The 25,816-nt window shown below is 49.7% G+C and overlaps 1 protein-coding gene across 7 annotated transcripts in view; it reads right to left on the reverse strand.

Annotated features, from left to right (window-relative positions):
- ccdc175 (coiled-coil domain containing 175) overlaps window positions 1-25,816 on the reverse strand; it is a 138,415-nt gene that overhangs the window by 108,941 nt on the left and 3,658 nt on the right. For 3 of the 7 annotated variants that reach the window (XM_086003294.1, XM_086003295.1, XM_086003298.1), the window contains exons 1-2: window positions 19,758-19,842; window positions 12,275-12,410 (exon numbers count right to left, since the gene is read on the reverse strand). In XM_086003294.1, coding sequence (XP_085859420.1) covers window positions 12,275-12,342 — 68 coding nt within the window. In that variant the 5' untranslated portion in view covers window positions 12,343-12,410; window positions 19,758-19,842. Of the gene's footprint in view, window positions 1-12,274; window positions 12,411-12,604; window positions 12,689-19,757; window positions 19,870-25,816 lie in introns of those variants that run through there. The other 4 variants (XM_086003297.1, XM_086003296.1, XM_086003292.1 and 1 more) reach the window with 3 other exon arrangements.

The raw sequence follows: 25,816 nt of genomic DNA on the forward strand, positions 1-25,816 counted from the left end.
CCGCGCAATGCCTCCTTCAGTACTGTCACTCGCCATGGCCATGACTCAACTCCAGCCCGGCTTCTTCCAGTGGGGTAAGGGTGAACAGGCCACCTCTGGTCACCACCTCCTGCCTCATGTTGTATGCGGCTTTCTCCTGCAAGAAAGAAGGGAGTGTGTTAGTGATAGCCTTGTAAGCTGTTGTAAGAATGTGAGGATTGGGTAGTGAGAGTTGCAATAGTGCTGAGAGTAGAAAGTGCAGAGCATGTGAGTAGGGTTCCACCAGGACCACTCAGTTCCAGACCTCATTACAGCCTTGAACCAAATATGGACGAAAGAGTGAATTCCAGAGGTGAGGTGGAAGTGACTGCCCTTGACATCAAGGCAGCACTTACCCGAGTGTGGTATCAAGGAGCCCTAGTAAAATTGAAGTCAATAGGAATCAAGGGGAAAATTCTCCACTGGCTGGAGTCATACCTAGCACAAAGGAAGATGATTACGGTTGTTAGAGGCCAATCATGGCAGCCCCAGGACATTGCTGCAGGAGTTCCTAAGGGTGGTGTCCTAGGCCTAACCATTTTCAGCTGCTTCATCAATGACCTTTCCTCCATCATAGGGTCAGAAGTGGGGTTGTTCGCTGATGATTTCACGGTGTTCAGTTCCATTCATTATTCCTCAGATAATGAACCAGTCTGTGCCCGCATGCAACAAGACCTGGACAACATCCAGGCTAGGGCCGATAAGTGGCAAGTAACATATACACCACACAAGTGCCAGAAAATGACTATCTCCAACAAGACAGAGTCTAACCACCTCCCCGTGACATTACCATCATCGAATCACCACCATCATAATCCTGGGGGGTCGCCATTGACCAGAAACTTAACTGGACCAACCACATAAATACTGTGGCAACAAGAGCAGGTCAGAGGCTGGGTTATTTCTGCAGCAAATGACTCACCTCCTGACTCCCCAAAGCTTTTCCACCATCTACAAGGCACAAGTCAGGAGTGTGATGGAATACTTTCCTGGATGAGTGCAGCTCCAACAACACTCAAGAAGCTCAACACCATCAGACCGCTTGATTGACACCCCATCCACCACTTTAAACATTCACTCTTTACACCACCGGCGCACCATGGCTACTGTGTGTACCATCTACAAGATGCACTGCAGCAACTCGCCAAGGCTTTTTCAATAGCACCTCCCAAACCCACAACCTCTACCACCTAGAAAGACAAGGGCAGCAGGCGCATGGGAACACCACCACCTCCAAGTCACATAACATTCTGACTTGAAAATATATTTCCGTCTTTCATCGTCGATAGGTCAAAATCCTGGAACTCCCTCCCTAACAGCACTGTGGGAGTACCTTTTCCAAACAGACTGTAGCAGTTCAAGAAGGCGGCTCATCACCACCTTCTCAAGGGCAATTAGGGAAGGGGGATAAATGTTGGCCTTGCCAGCGACGCCCATATGCCGTGAATAAAAAAGAGAAGTGTGGTGCAGTGATTGTAGAAAAGTGAAGGGAAACGAGGGAGCAGAGTGTTGTGAGCAGTGTGACTGCAGGTGATGCAGGTGTGAGGAGAGAGCAATTGAGGCGAGAGGCAAGATTCTTACCTTGATAACTCTGTTGAGGTAATTAAGCTTTTTCTGGCATTGGAGCTATGTTCTGGGAGCTAATCTCATGGCATTGACCTCCTTAGCAACCTTTCCCACTGGCAGCAAGGTGTTACCTGAAGGTCTTTCTCCCCCCTGGGGAACATGATCTCCCTCCCCCTGACCACTGCATTGACAAGGGCCTCCAACACTGCATTTAAGAACTTGGGTGACCTCTCTGGATCTCTTCCAATCATTTTTCAACTACCGATGTTTCTTCCTGCTGTCAGCAACCACAGTACATCCCTTCTTTAAGAGGTCCTGGCTGCCTTCAAGTGGCATCAGAGACACCTGATTTCCTGCCCCCAAACAAGCGCACAGCCAATAAGCAGCGCTGGCTGTATACCTAACCCATGATAATAAATTTCCTGTACCAATTTCACACTGACCCTGCGTCCACGTGAACAGGTCTGTGCAGTGCACACCCTCCCCCCCTTTGCGTGACACAGTCACACGTGCAGTTTCTCACTTCTGCTACCAGAGGGAAATTGATAAGCTCCAGAAGCGGTTCCCCATACCTGTGCTAAGGGCATCACTAATCCATTTAGAGAAATTCACTTTGTCCTGACTTTCCACGTGCTAACCATTAGTATTATTGGTTTTCAACTCTTCTTCACTATGGTTGTGTTAAATCAGGGCAAAACACGGTTTTTATTGTGAGTACAGGTGCAGGCTGCAGTGTGTGCTATCTGCAGAATGCACTGCAGCAACTGCCACAAAATATGTTAGGAGTAAATTTCCATACGAGTTTTCCTGCTTGTCCACCTTATCTTCAGCAAAGGAGTTGTGAAAACCCCAGAAAATCAGCTTAGTGCTGATTCTAAGTATGGTAGTGTAGTGATTATGTTACTGGACTAGTAATCCAGAGGCCTGAGCTAATAATCCAGAGAATGCAAACTCAAATCCCACCATTGCAGTTTATGAATTTGAATTCAGTTTTTAAAAATAAATCCATGATAAAAAGTTGGTATCACTAAAAGTGACCATGAAGCTGTCAGATTGTTGTAAAAACCTTACCTGGTCTGGTCTATGTGTGACTCTAGTCCCACACCAATGTGGTTGAATCTTAACTGCCGAGTGGCCCAGCAACCCACTCAATTGTATCATGCTGCGACATAATCGAAAAAGTATTTTTGAGATGTATTCGTTGTTGTAATGTAGGCAGTGTCCTAGGCCCAATCACCTTCAGCTGCTTCATCAATGACCTTCCCTTCAGCATAAGGTCAGAAGTAGAGATGTTCACTGATGATTGCACAGTGTTCAGCACCATTTGCAATTCTTCAGGTAGTGAAGCAATCCATCCCCGCATGCAGCAAGACCTGGACAATATTCAGGCTTGGACTGGTAAGTGGCAGGAAACATTTGTGCCACACAAGTGCCAGGCAATGACCATCTTCAACAAGAGAGAGCCTAACCACCTCCCCATGATATTCAGTGGCATTACCAACATCGAATCCCCCACCATCAACATCCTGGGGGTCTCCATTGACCAGAAACTCAACGGGACCAGCCACATAAATGCCGTGGCTACTTGAGCAGGTCAGAGGCTGGGTATTCTGCGGCAAGTGGCTCACTTTTTGACTCCCCAAATCCTCTCCATCACCTTCAAGGCACAAGTCTGGAGTGTGATGGAATACTCTTCATTTGCCTGGATGAGTGCAGCTACAACATCACTCAAGAAGCTCAACACCATCCAGGACAAAGCAGTCCACTTGATCAGAACTCCATCCATCAGCGTAAATATCCACCCCCTCCCACCACTGGCGCACCGTGGCTGCAGTGTGTGCTATCTGCAGAATGCACTGCAGCAACTCAGCAAAGCTTCTTCAGCAGCAGTAGGTGCATGGGAACACCATCACCTTCCAGTTCCCCATCAAGTCAAACATCATCCGACTTGGACATATATCACTGTTCCTTCATCGTCGCTGGGTCAACATTCTGGAACTCCTTTCCTAACAGCATTGTGGGAGTACCTTCATCGTATGGACATTAGCGGTTCAATAATAAGGGCTACCGCCACTTTCTCAAGGGCAACTAGCGATGGACAATAAATGCTGGCCTTGCTAGCAATGCCCATATCCTGAAAATGAACATAAAAAAACATTTTTCTGGAATTTCTGCGGCTCTTCTGGCGGATGAGCGGGAGGACACCTGCAGAAATTCACCCCATTTGCTATAGTTTGGTAAGGATTCTGAACCTATCCTCCCTACACTATGGCTTTTTTCTGAACTTCTATCTAAGAATTTTTATTACATTACATAATTTTTAATGAAAACAGAAAATAATGGAAATACTCAGCAGGTCAGGCAGCATCTGTGGAAAAAGAAACAGAGTTAATGTTTCAACGTTAACTCGGTTCCTCTCTCCACAGATGCTGCCTGACCTGCTGAGTAGTTCCAGCATTTTCTGTTTTTATTTCAGATTTCCAGCATCTGCAGTGTTTTGCTTTTATACAACTTTTAACCTTCAATTTGCATTAGCTGCATATTTAAGGCAAAATCTATGAGGAGTAGCAGCAATAACTTTGAAGGAATTGTACCATTTTACTTATGCCACATCTGGAAAAACTTTTATCTTTAACTGGAAATAAAAAACATCAACAACTTGTATTTATCTAGCACCTTTAATGTAGTAAAATGAGCTAAGGTGGTTCACAGGAGCTTAATCAGAAAAATAATTGACACTGAGCCAAAGAAGGTGACACTAGGACAGGTGACTAAAAGCTTGATCAAAGTGATACATTTTATGGAGTGTTTTAAAGAACGAGAGAGGGGTAGAGATGCGGAGAGGTTTAGGGAGGGAATTCCAGAACTTAGGAACCTAGGCAGCTGAAGGCACGGCCGCAAATGGAGGAACGCAGAGTTCTCGGAGGGTTGCTGAGCTGAAGGAGGTTACAGAGATAGGGAGGGGCGAGGTCATGGAGGGATTTAGATGCAAGGATGAGAATTTTAACGTCTAGCGTTGGTAGACTGGAAGCAAATGTAGGTCAGTGAGCACAGGTGTGCTTGGTTAATGGGATTTGTTGCGAGTTAGGATACAAGCAGCAGAGCTTTGGATGAGTTTAAGTTTACGAAGAGTGGAAGATGGGAGGTTGGCCAGAGCATTGGAATAATTGAGTTTCGATCTAACAGAAGTATGGATGAGAGTTTCAGTAGTAGATGGGCCGAGACACGGGCAATGCTGGGTGATATTACGGACATGGTAGTAGGCAGCCTTTGTGATAGGAGGATATGGGGTTAGAAGCTTAGCCCAAGGTCAAGTAGATGACATTGCGTACAATGTTGTTTAGCCTGAGCCAGTGGCCATGGAGGGGGAGAGAATCGGTGGCTCAGGAACAGAGTTTGTGTTAGGGGTCGAAGACAATGGGCTCGATTTTAACTCAGGTGCGGGCTGTTGTCATGTTATCCGAATTTCGTGTTCCCCACACGAATCTAAATGGATGTGGGAGATTGATGCAATTTTAACTCAATTGGCCAATTGATTTCCAACGTGTGGGAAGCCTTTGCATAGGGGTTTTTCATGACTAAAAGTCCCCTCCGATGACATCATTATTGCTGCTGCATTTAAGGTCCACAGCAAGTCTTGCTTCTTCTGCAGGCTTCCAAGCTTCCTCCATTTGGTGTCAGAGGGACCTGCAGGAAAGATGACAAGCGGGAGGGCAAGAGCAGCTCCTCATTTTGACGAGGTGGCACTGCAGGCATTATGGATGGGGCTACGGCCAACAGGGAGGTCCTGTTCCCTTCATCAGGGAGGAAGAGGCCTCCCACTCAGACCAAGGCTGTGTGGATGCAGGTGGCTGAGGAGGTCAACTCCTTGGGAGTCACACGGCGAACCTGGATACAGTGCAGGAAAAGATTTCATGACCTTCAGCGCACTGGAAAAGTGAGTATGAATTTCCCATCACCCTCAATCTGATCTCCATTGCCTTTCCTCACCAGCACTCAGCTTTAGCAATCTCTTCCTCCACATCCCACTTGACACTGACATCCATGCACCCTTACCCATTCCCTCCCTATGCTCACATTCACATAACTATTCAACTATGCAGCCCTCACACTCCCCATCACTCTGATGCTTTGAACACAACTGACAACACACAGGGAGGGCCCTTGGTCTTGCAACCTCACTCCAGCTTTGTCTCCTTCTAAGTATCTATGCTATGTAATCTCTACACTCACTCCTTCATTCTCACTCAAGCTCCACTTGTCTCCCTCATTGCAGGAAAAGAGAGCTCACAACAAGAGAGAGCGAGGCAGGACAGGAGGAGGGCCACCCTCAATAGCCCACCTGATCCCCTGGGAGGAGGCCGCCCTGGGAATCATCGGCATTGAGGATGATTCACGCATGGGGGACGGACAGACGGGTACAACACAGCAAGCTGGTGACAGAAAAGTTTCCCATCTCTCTCTTTGACATTGCATGAGTCGCTGATAATGATTGTGAAGCTGTAACAGATGCACTTATGAGCATCTGCAAAAAGCTATGTGCATGTAGCCTTTGCATCACATCTCTGACTCTTTCCTTTACTCCCCCACAGGACCATCGCAAGCATCCGTCCCCCCTAGCCAGGAAGAAGAGGCTGAGCAGCCAGACTCCTCAGAGGAAGCTGCAACCTCTGAGGGCGCAGCATCACCAGAATTCAGCGCACCCAGCACCAGCGCAGACACTCACACCTTGGTGAGACCTTTGGGACATAGAGTAGTGTTGTCACCTGGTGTATCACAGCTCACAAGTGAGCATCAGCAGATTGTGGAGACAAGAACAGCAGTGGAGAGTCCTACTCGGAGGGCGCAGGACTCTGCCAGCTCAGCTCAGCAGCATGTCGACCCTCTGCCTCTGGGTCCATCCATAAGATCAGAGGTGATGGAACTCCAGGCACAGATGCAGGAGTCTCTGGCAGGTTTTGTCTCTAGGGTCGCTGCGAGTGTGGAGCGAATGGAGGAGTCCATAGCGAACATGAGCAGGGCCTTTGTGGAGTCATTGGCGCATGAACGCATCAACACGGAAAGGATGGCTACCTCCGTGGAAACGATTGCTACCTCCGTGGTAAGGCTGGCTACCGTACAGGAGAGGATGGCTACAGTAGAGGAGAGGAGGGCCACGGCCATAGAGGAGCTTAGTCGCCAGGGTATGGAAAACATGGTCATTGTTCAGAATAGAATGACATCTCTTGAGGAGCTATGGGCATCTATTGAACAGAGAAACCAGGCCTTCATGGAAGTCCTTCTGAGTAGGACTGCCATTGCAGATACGGGTCCCCATGGCCCCCCTGATGTGCAGCAAGGTGCTCTCCAGCTACTTGCAGGCGCGGAGGGGGAGCTGACCCATGAGAGGGAGGTTGGTGGCAGACTTCAAGTGGGGGTTCCTCTCCAAGCGCTCACACTTCCATGCCACTGCAGAGCCCTCGGTCAGAGCCCCACCGGAGTCCACACCCAAGTGAGATAGACGTCTCAACCCCTGCACAGCCGCAGGAGCAGCAGACTGTTGACGAGCCCTCACAGGCTCGCCACCCCAGAGGACGCCCGCCAAAGGTGTCGAGGCAGGAGCAGCAGGAAAGTGAGCAAGGGGCCTCCACATCTGCTGAAGCCACAGGGGAACCACTACGTAGGAGCACACGTAAGAGGAAGATAAAGCACAAGTAGTCATAAGGGTAGTCACTTGGGTGAAATTTGATGTATTGTTAGAAAAAGCCATCAGATTAATAAGGTTAATAAAAAATCTGATGGCTACTGCCATAGTTGTGGCGTGTGTCATTTTGCGAATGGGACTTTCACATTGAGGGCTTAGGATTACTTGCAATTGTCAGTATGCTGGTCAAATAGCTAGGAATCCGCAGGGTCTTGGCCATTGTCGATGCTCAGGTAAGAAGCTGAGAGGCACAAGTGTTTGATTGACTAGGCTAAGCAAATCTGGCCAGGATGAGTGCGTTCCTTGCATCCCGGGCAGCAATGTTCTCGCGTAATGCTGCCGCTGGTTGATGGGCCTCTGCAGGATGTTCCTTTTCGCCCTCCTCCTCTTCATCCGAGGAGGATATGTGAGGAGCCACTTGGTCCTCAGGAATCTGCAAGCCACGACGCTGTGCCATGTTGTGAAGTGCACAGCAAACCACAACGATTCTGGAGATCCTGGCTGCTGAGTACTGCAGGGCTCCACCTGATCTATCCAGGCATCTGAACCGCATCTTCAGCAAACTGATGGTTTGTTCGATAATGGATCTGGTGGAAATGTGGCTGGAGTTGTAGCGCTCCTCAGCTTCGTTGGCTAGCCGCCTCAATGGCGTCATCAGCCACGTCCTCAGGGGATAGCCCTTGTCTCCAAGTAGCCATCCGTTAAGTTGGTCTGGCGGACTGAATAGCGGAGGCACACTTCAGTCTGGCGCAGTATGAAGGAGTCATGGCAACTGCCAGGGTACATGGCACAAACATGCAAAATCTCCTTCTTGTGGTCACACACCAGCTGAACGTTGAGGGAGTGGAAGCCCTTGCGGTTGACAAAAATACCTGGATTGCGATGGGGTGCCGTAAGGGCCACATATGTGCAGTCAACGACGCCCTGCACCCTTGGAAAGCCTGCCAGATGAGCTAATCCAACCGCTCGCGCCGTGACACTTGCTCGATCCTTGGTGAAATGGATGTGATTGTGCGCGAGGGCAAAGAGGGCATCGGTTACCTGCGTGATGCAAGTGTGTGCGGCCACCTGGGAGATGCCGCTGATGTCTGCTGCTGATCCCTGGAATGAGCCTGAGGCAAAAAAGTTGAGTGCGATGGTGACTTTGACGGCCACTGGTAATGCTTGTCCACCTGGTCCTCTGGGCAGCAGGTTTTGCTGTAGCATTGCGCAGATGTCAGTCACTACGTCTCGCGAAAGTCGGAGCCGCCTTTGGCACTGCTGCTCAGACATGTTGAGGTAGGTGACCCTGCGTCTGTAGACCCTGTTTGGGGGGTATCTCCTGCGCCGACCGGCTTCCAGGCACAGGCCCCTTCTGGCCTGTGCAGCCTCAGGTGGGTGAGCAGCAGCCTGGCGCTCCTGCTGCTGCTGCTGTTGCTGGTGCTGCTGTTGTTCCTGGTTCTGCTGCTGCCGCGGCTGGTGCTCGAGCTCCTCTAATGCCCAGATGGAAAGGAAACAAATGGCTCCCATGCTTCTGGTATATGCCTCCATTGAGGAAGCGCTGAGTGAAGGTGGCAAGAGGGGTTTCCCAGGAGGCCACACTGGAGATGGGTGTGAGGCTCCAACCTTCCACAGGTGTGGTTAAGCCTTGTAAAAGTTGCCCCAAGCCTGAGACCACTAAGTCCTGCCACCTGCAAATGATGGGTGATCAAATCTCCTCTTTAATGGTTGACCTGCAGTTGATAGTCAGCAATCCAATAGTGCTCCCGCCAGGTTTCACATTCGTGATTCCCACCAGGCGTGTTTTACGTGGGAAAAGGGTTAACGTTGCAAGGGCCTGTTAAAATAGGATTATAGAGGCCATTTAGTAGTAATTAAGGGCCTTAAAGACCAGTCCCGCCTGTTGGATGCGGGATGGAGTCAGGACCATCAGACATGCCGGAGTTAAAATTGCTCAGAGTCGGGAACCAGGCGCGGGGGGGGGGGGGGTCCCGCCCGCCAGATTTTGCAATTTTAACCCCCCGCACGCCTCCAAGCCCGACTCCACAGCTCAATGAAAATCGAGCCCAATGTCTTTGGTCTTCCCCATGTTTAGTTGGAGGAAATTGTGGGTCATCCAGGACTGGATATCGGACAAACAGTCTGACAACACAGAGACAGTTGGGAGGTCGAGAGAGGTGGTGGTGAGGTAGAGCTGGGTGTTGGCAGCGTACAAGTGGAACTTGACATTGTATTCTTGGATGATGTCGCCGACGGTCAGCACGTTGATGAGAAATAGAAGGCGGCCAAGGATAGATCCTTGGGAGGACTCCAGAGTTAACGGTGTGGGGATGGTAAGGGAAACCATTGCTGTTGTTTCTCTGGCTATATCTGGATAGGTAAGAGTAGAACCAGTTGAGGGCAGTCCCACTCAGCTGGATAACAGAGGAGAGGCGTTAGAGGAGGATGGTGTGGTCAACATCAAAGGCTGAAGACAGGTTGAGAAGGATGAGGAGGGATAGTGGACCATGGTCACAGTCATATAGGATGTCACTTGTGACTTTGATTAGGGCTGTTTCAGTGCTATGGCAGAAGTGGAAACCTGATTGGATTGGTTCAAACATGAAGTTGCAAGAAGGATGGGCATGGATTTGTGAGGTGACCACGTTTTCAAGGGCTTTGGAGAGAAAAGGGAGGTTAGAGATGAAATGATAGCTTGTAAGGACAGAGGGGTCAAGGGTGGTTTTTTTTGAGGAGGTGGTGATGACAGCAGATTTGTCAAGCAAGGGGGACAGTACCAGAGGAGAGGGAACCATTTACAATTAACAGCTAGCATGGTGACCAGGAAGGGAAGTTGGGTGGTCAGCAGTTTAGTGAGATTAAGGTTGAGAGAGCAGGAGGTGGGTCTCATGGACAAGTCGAGCTCAGAGAGGGAATATGGGGAGATAGGAAAGTAAAGAAAATGTCAAATTTAGGGCTAGAGCAGGAGGGAGCTTTGGAAAGGGGAAAGGACGGATGCAGCAGAGGCAGCTGAATGGATCGTCTCAATCTTAGTGGCTTGAGCTCCTGACACTTGTTGTTGGAGGTGAGGGTGTAGGGGTCAGGGGATAGTGATTTAAATGCATGGTTGGTAGTGGAGAAAAGAAGTTGGGTTATTTTTGCATTCCATGATGACCCTGGAGTAGCGAGGGCCCGGTGGCGCTTGATGTGGTTCTGCCAAATTTGGCTAGACCAGTTGTATGCCACAATCTGCATCCCTTTGATTTAAGGGAGCTAAGATGGGGCTTGTACCAAGGGGAATGACCAGACTGGGAGATGTTAAGAGTTTTACTGAGAACAAGAGCATCAAAGGTGGAGGTGAGGGTGTGATTGAGCAGACTGGTAGCTGCAGTAGTATCATGGTTAATGGCGGTCCAAAGCCTAGAGCGTTGGATCTTGAAAGTGCTGTTGTGATTGACTTGGGGGATTTTTTTTCCAGGGACGGACACAGAAGGAAAGTGGGTTTGGAAGGGGGAATGGAGGCTATGAATGGTGAGGAATACAAGGAAGTGATCAGAGATGGTCTTATCTTGATTGAAACAATGGGAATAGAGAGGCCACGTGAGATGGCAAGGTCAACGGGGTGGCCTTGAGTATAGATAGCAGAGTTTACATGGAGGGAGAGGTTATTGGAGAACAGGAGAGCACTGAACTCTGAGGAGAGGGCAAGGTGTTTTGAGATGGAGGATGAGAAGTCGCTCAGTGCAGAAGCTGCGAGAGGAATGCAGTGAGGATATCGCGGTGAGAAACTTGACGTGTGGCATATGTGGGCAGTAGAGATTGAGAATTTTAAGGGCGAGGCGAACGGGGTGGACCAAGGTGAAGTGCTCAAAGGAGGAGAAGGTGCCAGAGGAATAGGGGTACAGACTAAGCTGAGATTTCTTAATCCATTAATACTTCTTAAACAATTTTATAAAGCTATTTTTGTTAAACAATGTTATGTTATTAAGATTTAAATATTTGAAGGATGTCTTTTCACCTCTGTAACATCGCCCATCTCCGCCCTTGCTTCAGCTCATCTGCCGCTGAAACCCTCATCCATGCCTTTGTTACCTCTGGACTTGACTATTCCAACACTCTCCTGGATGGCCTTCCATCGTCCACCCTCGATAAACTTGAGCTCTTCCAAAACTCTGCTGCCGTATCCTAACTCGCACAAAGTCCCGTTCACCCATAACCCCTGTGCTCGCTGACCTACATTGGCTCCCAGTCCAGCAACGCCTCAATTTTGAAATTCTCATCCTTGTTTTCAAATCCTTCCATGGCCTTGCCCCTCCCTATCTCTGTAACCTCTTCCAACCCTACAACACTCCGAGATCCCTGTGCTCCTCCAATTCTGGCCTCTTGCACATCACCCATTTTAATCGTTCCACCATTGGCGGCCATGCTTCTGCTGCCTAGGCCCTAAGCTCTGGAATACCCTCCCTAAAACTCTCCGCCTTTCTCTCCTCCTTTAAGACGCTCTTTAAAACCTACCTCTTTGACCAGGCTTTTGGTCACCTGTCCCAATATCTTCTTATGTGGCTCGGTGTCAACATTGTGTTTGATAATGCTCCTGTGAAGCGTCTTGGGATGTTTTACTATGTTAAAGGTGCTATGTAAATGCAAGTTGCTATTTTTGTGTTTGTTATAACAGAATTAGATATAGCTCATTTATTTAAAATCTTTTTTCCATCACTCAAAGAACTGGCAATTTAAGGGGAAAAAATCTCATAAATTAGCTCAATTTTGTAATAAAGTGTTTACATTTTATGGTACCAACATATTAGTCACATTTCAAACTAATATGACATAGGATCCTTACAGCCAGAAAACAAATGAGACTTTCATCCCATCACTCTAATTGGATGCACTCCAAGGTCTCAGAGGCAAAAGACTAATGTGCAACATGCAGTCATTGAGGGGAAAAAAATACATCTTTTACTTGCAAAACCTAGAGTGCTGTTGAATATGTTGTGCAATGCTGTACGATGCAGGGTGCTGAAAGATGTACCACTAATATGTACTTACCACAGGGAGGCATTTTCTTTCTCCAGCCTGCTGTATTCCTTTTCCAATGCTTCAATTTGTTGTGTCATGGTCTCAATTTTGGCCTGTAATTCTTTCAAGTGTGTTGCTTTTGACTCACGGGCAGCAGCAACAGCGGCTTAAAAAAAAGCGAACAGTTTTAGTGTTTAAGAAAAAGAATGCTTTTACAGAGTCACTCCCAACTTTGAAAGCTTCATTTCTCAGAGTATTAAATAAAAATTAGCGAGAAAAAAAATGGCTTGAATATCATTGAGGATAGATTTTTTAAATTTCTCAGGATGAGGACAGTGCTGATATGGCTGCATTTATTACCTATTCCTAATTATCCGAGATGGTGGTGGTGGGCCTTCTTGAACTGCTTTAGTCCTTGCGCTGATGATGTTAATAGCAATTCCACTGTCCAAGAATTACATTTCAATGTATATTTAACAGCACATGATGTGTATACATAAGGAATAAAGATTAGAAATAACATGAAAATTGGACATGTAGTTAACAAAATTGTTATACTCTGTTACAATTTGGGCCTTTTGCCCAACACTATTCCTGCTCACTGAAAAAAAAATTCCACAGGCAAACCTGCATCTCCTATGCTCTAAAACTTATGGGCCTAGAAATTCAGTATCGCCACGTTTGGGGCGCTACAGTCGAGCGTGCGCTAAATTTAGCACCCGGCACAACTTAGCGTCACCTTCACCGAAATTGAGTTGCATCGCCCCAAGAGGTTGTTGCTGCGCTAAAGCAGGTGGTGCACGACTATCCTAAGGCGCTAAGCTGGCGAGCCGAGGCGCTACCACCGAGGGCGGGCGCAGCGCAGGTGCGGCCAGTTAGCGATTACAGGCAGACACGCTGGCGCCGGTCACCTCTTAAAGGGGGAGGGTCGATTTGGCTTGCAGCCACGCCCTGCACATTGGAGCCCTGATTCTAGGCCTGGACAGACCTGCTGTGACATCGTTACGCCTACGACCATGGAGAAGGCCAGGGAGCGAGCGCAGCGCTTCAGTGAGGGGGCCCTGAAGGTTCTGGTTGGCGCAGTGGAGCGCGGGTGACCTATCCTCTTTCCTGACAGTGGCAGGAGGCCGCTGCCCAGCGAATATAGAAAAGCTTGGAGGGAGGTGGCACACAGAGTGACCTCCAGCAGCATGGTCCCTAGGACCCCAACGCAATGCAGGAAGAAGTTAAACGGCCTCACTCGGGTTGTCAGGATAAGTACCCTTTCCAGTATCCTCTTCATCCCTGCATGTGCACCTCACTTTATGGCCAAAGGGTCCTGAAAGCCCCAATGCCCAGCCCTCATCCAACACCTATGGGACTCTCATGAAAATCACATGCACATTCACCACTTTACACACTGTCAGGGCTATTCGACCATGGGAGTCAGTGCAGCCAAGATGAGGGCATGACACTGTCAGGGCTATTCCACCATGGGAGGCAGTGCAGCCAAGATCAGGGCTTGACACTGTCAGGGCTATTCCACCATGGGAGGCAGTGCAGCCAAGATCAGGGCTTCACACTGTACTCAGAGCCCGTCCTTTCTCTTGCAGGGCAAGCTGGCCTACAATAGGAGGCAGCAGCAACGGACCAGGGGAGGCTGTCCTGAACTTAAAGACCTCAGCGATCTGGAGCAGCGAGTGGAATGGATTATGGCAGGCCGGCTGATTGGCCCCGTCGCCACTGGAGATGCCGACCCCGTTCTGGACAGCAATGGTAAGGTCATCACCTTTTTGACCTCTCTCTTTCCACTTGTGCCTCACACCAGCATCCTTTGCCACTATCGAACCAATGCAGTGCATTGCAGCACTCATGCCTCCCTCGCTGCTGCCCTGTCCTCACACTAAAGCAACTCTTGTACCTCCCTGCTTTCAGATGCTGATTTGCCAGGTGAGGAGGCGGGCCCTCAAGCTGGCACTGTGAGTGAATCGGAAGGCGAGGAGGAGGAAGAGGAAGCCGGAACATTGGTGCCACCCTCAGCCGAGGCAGCCCATGGCCATGATGGGGACACGTCTTCCCTGGAGGGGAGCAGGGGGGAAGGGTCTGAGGAGGGTGAAGCTCCGGGGCCCAGCGGGCTGCAGCAACGCGGAGGTGGTAGGGAAGCTCGGCGGCCTTCTCCCCGGAGGGAGAGTGTGGCCTCCAGTCCTGCTACAGTGAGCACAGAGGAGATGTGGCTCCTTGGTGAAATGGGCGCCCAGGTGGAGCGCAGGCACACTGAGCTCATAGCTGCAGTGGCAAGGATGCCTGACTCCATAAAGTCACTGGCAAGGAGTGTACAGGAATTCGGGGCAGCACAGGCAAGGAGTCTGCAGGACTTCGGGGCAGCACAGGCAAGGAGTCAGCAGGACGTTGGTGCAGCACAGGCAAGGAGTCAGCAGGACGTCGGTGCAGCACAGGCAAGGAGTCTGCAGGACTTCGGTGCAGCACACGCAGCTTCCAGCCAAGTGCTTAGTCGTGCCATGCAGTCACTGGCTGCTCTGATGCAGACACAGATCAGGGCCACACGAGCACTAACTGCTGCCACCCTCGCTGGATCGGCCAGCATTCGCCGGGGCCCTCGCCGCGCCACAGCGGGCCAGCAGTCTGTGCTTCAGCAGATTGCTGCGCATGCTTCAGTGCTGCCCCGTGCGAGTGCCAGTGTCTCGTCCGACCAGGGAGTGCATGTGCTCTGTCAGGTTGGCAGCATTCCTGCTGCCAACACTGTCACTCCGCCACTGCAGCTGCCACCACCCGTAGGACAGACTGCTGCCGCCCAAGCAGAGTTGGAAAGTCAGCAGCTGGGCCCTCCAGGCCCAGAGCTGGTCCAGGCCGTCCCCCAAGGGCATCTGCCGACTCACTATCTGACCCTCAGCAGCCTTCACCCAGCCTTGCTGCAGCCACTAGGGTCCCATTGCGGAGGAGCTGCAAGGTGGGAAGGGGCCACACTCGCGAGCGAGGCAGATCACCCTCGCAGGCCAAAAAGTAGGAGGTCTGGCAAAATGTTGTGTTTTTTTTTGTGAAAGCCGAGGATCATGGTCATTTTTGTTTAACTCTTTTGTTAATTGTCTCCAGGTTGTGAGAGCCAGTTATGTGTCTGACTTTTTTTGGGGGGTTCTCTGTATTTGTTTGTCATGCGGGAAGGGCACAGAGTTTGTTAAATAAATAATTCTCTTTATTCGGATTGTTCATGTTTGCACTTTGAACTATTTGTTGCCTTGACCGGCTCAGGGTTTGCGGAGCGGGTCCATTCATGTTGTTTCAATGGCACAAGCCATTCCCTGAGAGGGGGCCTAGAACCGACTTGCAATAAGCCGCTGACGGACGGCCCTTGCACTTTGTGCCTCCCTCCCGTCTTGGTGCTCCTCCTCCTCCTCCTCCTCCTCCTCTGGTGGTCCTCCAATGTCTGATGGCAGTGGCTGAGTCCTGAGGATAGCCAGGTTGGGCAGCATGCAGCACACTACAACGAAATGGGAGACTCGCTCAGGCAAGTATTGTAGGGCTCCCCCGGAATGGTCCAGACAACGGAACCGTTGCTTCAGCACGCAGATTGTGTGCTCAATGATGTTCCTCGTCGCTTGATGGCTGTCATTGTATCGCTCTTCAGCAGGGGTGGTGGGCGCACGGAGCGGGGTCATCAGCCAGGTGCACAAAGGATAGCCCTTGTCTCCGAGAAGCCAGCCTCCTGGGTGAGCCGGGGCTTCGAAAATGTCTGCCACAGAAGTCTGGCGCAGGATGAAGGTGTCGTGGCTGCTGCCTGGAAAGCGGGCATTGACAGCTAGTATCAGCTGCCTGTGATCACACACCAACTGCACGTTCAACGAATGGAACCCCTTCCGGTTGCGGTAATCCTCGGCATTCTCTAGAGGCGCCCGCAAAGCCACATGCGTGCAGTCAATGGCGCCCTAGACCATGGGGAAGCCCGCTATTCTTGCAAATCCCATTGCACGCTCTTGCTGCTTGTCCAGGGTCATGGGGAAGGAAATGTACTGACGTCTCCTTTTGAAGAGGGCATGCGTGACCTGGCGGATGCAGCAATGCACCGCGAACTGGGAGACATTGGCAATGTCCCCAGTAGCGGATTGGAAGGAGCCGGTGACATAGAAGTTGAGAGCCACTGTCACCTTCACTGCCACCGACAGAGATGTCCTGCTCCTCAGCTGAGGCTGCAGATCTCTCTGAAGCACGTGGCAGATCTCAGTGACCACCTCCCTTCTGAATCGAAGCCTCTGAATGCACTGCTCCTCAGACATGCTGAGATAGCAGAACTGCTGGCAGTATACCCTGGGAGGGTAAGGCCTCCTGTGTCGACGCCTGTTGGCCCTCCTCCGTCTGGCCATGATTGGCACTCTCTCTCGGCGTCTCTGAGCCCTCTCAATGCAATGGAGAAACCCAACGTTTCCACCCATTGCAGCCCCCATTATATGTGGCCACTCAAGGCTATGGCACTGAAAAATAAATCCAAATGCAAAGCTCTGGGCTGAAGCCAGAAGTACCTGTGCGAGCGCTGAGTCAAAGCAGAAAGCTCTCTCCCTTTGTCTCTCTGCAAATCTCTCTCTCTCTCACACAGGCGTGGTCTAAAATGGCTACCACAAAGAATGCAGGAAGAGCCCCCTTTAAATAGCGCCCCCCCCAGCCACTGGGAACCGTTCCACTCAACCAGTCGCTGGGAGCGCCAGGCGGAAAGAAGGGGTGCGCCACTGAAGTTCCAGTTCGGGGCGCACCAAGGGCGTTGCACCATGAAATGACGTCAGGATCTGTGCACGCAGCTGAACGGGCGTTGCGGTTTTGCGCCGCCGCTAAATCTTCACTCAAGTTCGAGAGAGGTGCAGATCGCGCTGCGCCCGGGCACTAGCCGCTTCGCGCCCCACTTATCGCCCTCTTAAGGCGCTAGCGGCTGGCGCTACCAACTGAATTTCTAGGCCATGGAGTTAAGCATGTTTCATGATTAATAATTATTCTTTTACTGAGATTTCACACAGAATTCCACAGAGAAAACCCAATGTGCCCTCTGACCTCAATAGGCATAAAAAACAGCATGCTAGAGCTTTTAACAAGAAGTAGCTTCGCCCATAAATGAAAGAAATTAGTGATATCAATACATACAGTCCACAGGAATTGTCCAGAGCATATTTCTTACACAGTCGTATAAACTGCAAGACTTATCATAGAATCATATAATAGTTACAGCACAGAAGGAGGCCATTCGGCCGGTCAAGCCCATGCCGGCTCTCTGCAAGAGCACTTCAGCTGGTCCCACTCCCCTGCCCTTTCCCCGTAGCCCTGCAAATTTTTTCCCTTTAGATACTTAGCCAATTCCCTTTTGAAAGCCATGATTGAATCTGTCTCCACCACCCTTTCAGGCAGTGCATTCCAGATCCTAACCACTCATTGGGTAAAAAGTATTTTCCTTGTGTCGCCTTTGTTTTTTTTGCCAATCAACTTAAAACTGTGTCCTCTTCTTCTCGACCCTTTCGCCAATGGGAACAGTTTCTCTCTATCGACTCTGTCTGGACCCATCACGATTTTGAACACCTCTATCAAATCTCCTCTCAACCTTCTCTGCTCTAAGGAGAACAACCCCAGCTTCTCCGGTCTCTGAAGTCCCTCATCCCTGGAACCATTCTTGTAAATCTTTTCTGCACCCTCTCCAAAGCCTTCACATCCTTCCAAAAGTGCGGTGCTCAGAATTGGACACAATACTTCAGTTGAGGCCGAACCAGTGTTTTATAAAGGTTCATCATAACTTCCTTGCTTTTGTACTCTATGCCCCTATTTATGAAGCCCAGGATCCCGTATGCTTATTAACCTCTTTCTCAACCTGCCCTGCCACCTTCAACGATTTGTGCACACATACCCCCAAGTCTCTCTGTTCATGCACCCCCTTTAGTTAATGGCCCGTAATTTCCGATAGGAGGCTTCCTGTGTGCGGGTGCCTCCTATCGGGAAAAAATCTCCGCCATTAAAGGAGGGCTCCCGAGGTCCGGACTCTTCCGCTCCTGGGCCTCTCTGGTGCACACGCGCAAAGACCCAGGTATCCCGGGGCGCATGCGGTTCGCAAGCATCCCTGGGATCACGTGGGCCAGGCGAGCCAATGGGTGAAGGGAATCCCCCTTCATACTTTTGACAGGTAGACGTGTCAAAAGTATGAATGGGGATCCCACAACATTAAATAAATTTTAAAAAAATTATCACGTTTTTAAAATGAGTTAAAATTACATTAAATTAAATATTTTAAACAAAAATTTAATTTTTTGAAAAAAATTTAAGTTTTTTATGGGGCTAAAAATAAATTTACCTTTTTTAAAAGTATTTTTACATTATAAATGAGTGAAAAATTTTTTTTTTTTAAACTTTTTAAACTCTTATGCTGGTAAAAGCAGGCCTTACACCAGAACCATGTTAGGGTCCCCTTGTCCTCACCTTCCACCCCACCAGCCTCCACATTCAAAGGATCATCCTCCACCATTTCCGCCACCACCGCGATGCCACCACCAAACATATCTTTCCCTCCCCTTGCAGCATTCCGAAGAGACCGTTCCCTCCACGACATCATGGTCCGCTTTTCCATCACCCCCGATACCCGCCCCCCTCCCCGCAGCATCTTCCCATGCAAGCGCAGGAGATGCTTCACCTGCCCTTTCACCTCCTCCCTTCCCACTGTCCAGGGCCCCAAACACTCCTTCCAAGTGAAACAGCAATTTACTTGCACTTTTTTCAATTTAGTATACTGTATTCGCTGCTCACGATGCGGTCTCCTCTATATTGGGGAGACAAAACACAGATTGGGTGATCGCTTTGCTGTTCAGTCCGCAAGCGTGACCCCGAGCTTCCAGTCGCCTGTCACTTTAATTCCCTGCACCACTCCCACTCTGACCTCGGCCTCCTAAACTGTTCCAATGAAGCTCAACAGAAGCATTTTACAGACTTCTGGACTCAGCATCGAGTTCAACAATTTCAGATCATAACCACTGCCCCCATTTTATTGGATAGCAGGTGCTGGTAATGGTTCTGCTGTTGCCATTTACAGCTCCTCTAGACCCATCTTTTGTTTCTTTACTTGTCCCATTACCACCCCCTTTTGTCTTGCATTATCATCCCTTTAGTCATTTAAATAACCCCTGCCTTCTATCCTATCACACTCCTCCCCTCACCCCCTTTCCCTGCCTCTATACTTGCTTAAAACATGTTACATCTGTAACATTCTCCAGTTCTGACGAAAGGTCAGAGACCTGAAACGTTAACTCTGTTTCTCTCACCACAGATGCTGCCTGACCTGCTGAATGTTCCAGCATTTTCTGTTAACATTTCAGATTTCCAGCATCCATGGTATTTTGCCTTTTTAATACAATTGTTTGAAGTGAGATACAGTTCTGCTTCCATTGCAAAATCTAAGATAAATTACTAAATTACTTTCTAAAAGATTCGCGTCGCACCCTATGACATCACCAAGAAAACTTTGTTACAAATCAAACAAAGCTGCATCACATCTTCTTACCTGCTATTTGCTGGTTTAGTTTGTTAGGAAGGTGAGACAGTTTGTACCGCAGTTTACTGGCTTCAATAGTTTCCACTTCAAGTACTTCATTAATGTGCCTTCTAGCTTCTTCCTAGTAACAACAACAACTTGTATTTATATAGCGCCTTTAACGTAGTAAAACATCCCAAGGCGCTTCACAGGAGTGTTATAAAACAAAATTTGACACAGAGCCACATAAGGAGATATTAGGGTAGATGATCAAAAGCTTGGTCAAAGAGGTAAGTTTTAAGGAGCGTCTTAAAGGAGGAGAGAGGTAGAGAGGCAGAGAAGTTTAGGGAGGAAGTTCCAGATCATCTCGACCTATCGCGTGTACACGTGGGTGATCTTATCTCACTCTCCCATCATATAAAGTCATTGAAATAATGTGTGTTGTCTGGGTGGTTTTCCTAAATAGTCGATTTAAACAGGAGAGTCTAGGAAGATAACCTTTTGCTTAAAGTATAGAGCCATTCAAAATAAAAGTACTCAAACATTGTTTCTTTTGGTGACCATCTTTCTTTAATTTCTTACAGCAAGTTATTTTGGAAAGACACATTTAAAACAGTCCCTCACAATCTCTACATCAATATCCTGGGAGTCACCATTGACCTGTAACTTAACTGGACCAGCCACATTTTTACATACTGTGGCAACAAGAGCAAGTCAGAGGCCGGGTTTTCTATGGCGAGTGTCTCGCCTCCTGACTCCCCAAAGTCTTTCCACCTTCTACAAGGTACAAGTCAGGAGTGTGATGGAATACTCTCCACTTACCTGGAGCGCAGCTCCAACAACACTCAAGAAGCTTGTTTGATTGGCACCCCATCCACCACCTTAAACATTCACTCCCTCCACCACAGGCGTAATGTGGCTGCAGTGTGTACCATCTACAAGATGCACTGCAGCAACTCATCAAGGCTTCTTCGGCAGCACCTCTCAAACCAGCGACCTCTACCACTTAGAAGGACAAGGGCAGCAGGCGCATGGGAACACCACCACCTCCATTGACAAGTGGCAAGTAACATTCGCACCACACAAGTGCCAGGCAATGACCATCTCCAACAAGCGAGACTCTAACCATCTCCCCTTGACATTCAATGGCATTACCATCGCTGAATCCCCCACTATCAACATCCTGGGGGTTACCATTGATCAGAAACTGAACTGGACCAGCCATATAAATACTGTGGCTACAAGAGCAGGCCAGAGGCTGGGAATTCTGTGGCGAGTGTCTCACCTCCTGACTCCCCAAAGCCTTTCCACCATCTACAAGGCGCAAGTCAGGAGTGTGATGGAATACTCTCCACTTGCCTGGACGAGTGCAGCTCCAACAACACTCAAGAAGCTCGACACCATTCAGGATAAAGCAGCCCGCTTGATTGGCACTCCATCCACCACCTTCAACATTCACTCCCTCCACCACCGGCGCACTGTGGCTGCAGTGTGTACCATCTACAAGATGCACTGCAGCAACTCGCCAAAGCTCCTTCAACAGCACCTTCCAAACCCGCGACCTCTACCACTTAGAAGGACAAGGGCAGCAGACGCATGGTTCCCCTCCAAGCCACACACCATCCTGACTTGGACCTGTATCGCTGTTCCTTCACTGTCGCTGGGCCAAAATCCTGGAACTCCCTTCCTAACAGCATTGTGGGTGTACCTACACCATATGGACTGCAGCGGTTCAAGAAGGCGGCTCACCACCATCTTCTCAAGGGCAATTAGGGATGGGCACTAAATGCAGGCCTAGCCAGCGACGCCCACATCACATCAATGAATTAAAAAAAAAGTTCCCCTCCAAGTCACACACCATCCTGACTTGGAAGTATATCGCCGTTCCTTCAAAATCCTGGAACTCCCTCCCTAACAGCACTGTGGGAGTACCTTCACCACATGGACTGCAGCAATTCAAGAAGGCGGCTCACCACCACCTTCTCAAGGGAAACTAGGGCCAGCGATGGCCACATTCCAAGAACAACCAAAAAAAAAGACAGGCAGTCTCCGGCCACACTTTGGAGCAACTCATGCTGGAGCCTATTGGAGAAAGTTGAGGACCTTAATGTGCACGGCAGGCAGGAAAGTGAATACAGTTATAGTTTTATTATCTTATATTTGGAATATATTTATTTTTAGGTTAACTTTAACAAATTTTTTTCCTGATCTCTAGACAGTGAGGGCTGGATTTTAATTCAGGTGCGGGTTGGTGTTGTGTAATCCGCATTTCGTGTTATCCTCACTCCATCTTTGTCTCCTTCTAAGCATCTATGCTATGGATCCTCTACACTCACTCCTTCATTCTCACTCAACCTCCACTTGTCTCCCCCATTGCAGGAAAAGAGAGCTCACAATAAAAGAGAACGAGCGAGGACAGGAGGAGGGCCACTCTCAGTAGCCCACCTCACCCCCTGGGAGGAGGCGGTCCTGGAGATTGTAGGAGTGAGGATGGCGCGCATGTGGGGGACGGACAGACGGGTGCATCACACCAAGCTGATAACAGAATAGTTTTCCATCTCTCTCATTGACATTGCATGAGTCACTGATAATGTTTTGGAAGCTCTAACAGATGATGAGAATTTGCAATATGCAATGTGCATGTAACCTTGGCATCACATCTCTTGACTCTTTCCTTTACTCTCTCACAGGACCATCGCAAGCACCCGTCCCCACTAGCCAGGAGGAACAGGCTGAGCCTCCAGACACCTCAGAGGAAGCTGCAACCTCCGAGGGCGCAGCGTCAGCAGAATTCAGCGCACCCAGCGCGAGCGCAGACACTCACACCTTGGTGGGACCTTCGGGACATAGAGTAGTGTTGTCACCTGGTGTATCACAGCTCACAAGTGAGCATCAGCAGATTGTGGAGACAGGGACAGCAGTGGAGAGTCCTAGTCGGAGGGCGCAGGACTCTGCCAGCTCGGCTCAGCTGCATGTCGACCCTCTGCCTCTGGGTCCATCCACAGTATCAGCGGTGATGGCACTCCAGGAAAAGATGCAGGAGTCTCTGGCAGGTTTTGTCTCCAGGGTCGCTGCAAGTGTGGAGCGAATGGAGGAGACCCTCGCTAACATGAGCAGAGCCTTTGTGGAGTCATTGGCGCATGAACGCATCACCATGGAAAGGATAGCAACCTCCATGGAGGTGCTAAGTCACCAGAGTGTTGAAAACATGGTGAGTGTTCAGAATAGACTGACATCTCTGGAGGAGCAATGGTCAGCTATTGAACAGAGAAACCAGACCTTCATGGCAGTCCCTCTGAGTAGGACTGCCATTGCAGATATGGGTCCCCATGGCCCCAATGATGTGCAGCAAAGTGCTCTCAAGCCACTTGCGAGCGCTGAGGAGGACCTGACCCATGAGAGGGAAGTTGGTGGCAGACATCAAGTGGAGGCTCCTCTCCAAGCGCTCACACTTCCATGCCACTGCAGAGCCCTCGGACAGAGCCCCACCAGAGTCCACACCCAACTGAGATCGGTGTCTCAACCCCTGCACAGCCACAGGAGCAGCAGACTGTTGACGAGCCCTCACAGGTTCGCCACCCCAGAGGACGCCCGCCAAAGGTGTCGAGACAGGAGCAGCAAGAAACTGAGCAAGGGGCCTCCACATCTGCTGAAGCCACAGGGGAAGCACCACGTAGGAGCATGCGTAAGAGGAAGATACTGCACAAATAGTCACAAGGGTAGTCACTTGGGTGAAATTTGATGTTTTATGTGTAAAAGCCATCATATGAATCATGTACATAAAAAATCTGATGGCTACTGTTGTAGTTGTGGCGTGTGTCATTTCGTGAATGGGACTTCCACATTGAGGGCTTAGGATTACTTGCAATTGTCAGTATGGTGGTCAAATTGCTAGGAATCAGCTGGTTCGTGGCCATTGTCGATGCTCAGGTAAGAAGCTGCGAGGCAAAAGTGCTTGAGTGGCTTGGCTAAGCAAATCTGGCCAAGATGAGTGCGTTCCTTACATCCCGGGCAACTATGTTCTCGCGTACTGCGGCCACTGGTTGATGGGCCTCTGCAGGATGTTCATTTTCGCTCTCCTCCTCCTCATCATCTGATGAGGATATGTGAGGAGCCACTTGGTCCTCAGGAATCTGCAAGCCACGACGCTGTGCCATGTTGTGAACTGCACAGCAAACCACATGACGATTCTGGAGACCCTGGCTGCTGAGTACTACAGGGCTCCACCTGATCTATCCAGGCATCTGAAGCGCATCTTCAGCAAACCGATGGTTTGCTCGATTATGGCTCTGGTGGACATGTGGCTGGAGTTGTAGCTCTCCTCAGCTTCGTTGGATGGTCTCCTCAATGGCGTCATCAGCCACGTCCTCAGGGGATAGCCCTTGTCTCCAAGTAGCCATCTGTTAAGTTGGTCTAGCGGACTGAATAGCAGAGGCGCACAAGACTAGCGCAGTATGAAGGAGTCATGGCAACTGCCAGAGTACTTGGCACAAACATGCAAAATTTCCTTCTTGTGGTCACACACCAGCTGAACGTTAAGGGAGTGGAAGACCCTTGCGATTGACAAAAATACATGGATTGTGATGGGGTGCCTTAAGGGCCACATGTGTGCAGTCAACTACGCCCTGCACTCTTGGAAAGCCTGCCAGATGAGCTAATCCAACCGCATGTGCCGTGACACTTGCTCGATCCTTGGTGAAATGGATGTGATTGTGCATGAGGGCAAAGAGGGCATCGGTTACCTGCATGATGCAAGTGTGTGCGGCCGCCTGGGAGATGCCGCTGATGTCTGCTGTTGATCCCTGGAACGAGCCTGAGGCAAAAAAGTTGAGTGCAGTGGTGACTTTGACGGCCACTGGTAAGGGTTGTCCACCTGGTCCTCTGGCCTGCAGGTCTTGTTGCAGCATTGCACAGATGTCACCCACTACCTCTTGCGAAAGTCGGAGCCGCCTTTGGCACTGCTGCTCAGACATGTTGAGATAGCTGGCCCACTGTCTGTAGACCCTGTTTGGGGGGTATCTCCTGCGCCAACAGGCTTCCATGCGCCGGCCCCTTCTGACCTGTGCATCTTCAGGTGGGTGAGCAGCAGCTTGGCGTGCCTGTTGTTGCTGCTGCTGTTGGGGCTGCTGTTGTTGTTGCTGCTGTTGTTCAGCCTCATCTAATATCCAGAAGGGAAGGAAATAAATGGCTCCCATGCTTCTGGCAGATGCCTCAGTTGAGGAAGCACTCAGTCAAGGTGGCAAGAGGGGTTTCCCAGGAGGTCACACTGGAGATGGATGTCAGACTCCAAACTTCCACAGCTGTGGTTATGCCTTCTAAAACATAGAAACATAGAAGATAGGAGGAGTAGGCCATTCGGCCCTTCGAGCCTGCTCCGCCATTCAATGAGATCATGGCTGATCATCCAAACTCAGTACCCTGTCCCTGCCTTCTCCCTATATCCCTTGATCCCTTTAGCCTTAAGAAATATATCTAACTCTTTCTTGAATATACTTAATGAACTGGCCTCCACCGCCCTCTGTGGCAGAGAATTCCACAGGTTCACCACTCTCTGGGTGAAGAAATTCCTCCTCATTTCAGTCCTAAATGGCTTACCCCTTATGCTTAGACTATGACCCCTGGTTCTGGACTCCCCGGCCATCAGAAACATCCTTCCTGCATCTAGTCTGTCCAGGCCTGACAGAATTTTATAGGTTTTGATGAGATCCCCTCTCAATCTTCTAAACTCCAGTGAGTATAAGCCCAATCGACACAATCTCTCCTCATACGTCATTCCTGCCATCCCAGGTATCAGCCTGGTGAATCTTCGCTGCACTCCTTCCATGGCAAGAACGTCCTTCCTCAGGTAAGGCGACCAAAACTGCACACAATACTCAAGGTGTGGTCTCACCAAGGCCCTGTACAACTGCAGCAAGACATCCTTGTTCCTGTACTCGAACCCTCTTGCTACGAAGGCCAACATACCATTTGCCTTCTTAACCGCCTGCTGCGCCTGCATGCTTACCTTCAGCGACTGGTGCACAAGAACACCCAGGTCTCTTTGCACTTCCCCTTCTCCCAATCTATTGCCATTCAAATAATAATCTGCC

This window comes from Somniosus microcephalus, chromosome 12, assembly GCF_052327205.1.
Source record: "Somniosus microcephalus isolate GS21.2 chromosome 12, FLI_Smic_1.0, whole genome shotgun sequence".
Lineage (NCBI taxonomy): Eukaryota > Metazoa > Chordata > Chondrichthyes > Squaliformes > Somniosidae > Somniosus > Somniosus microcephalus.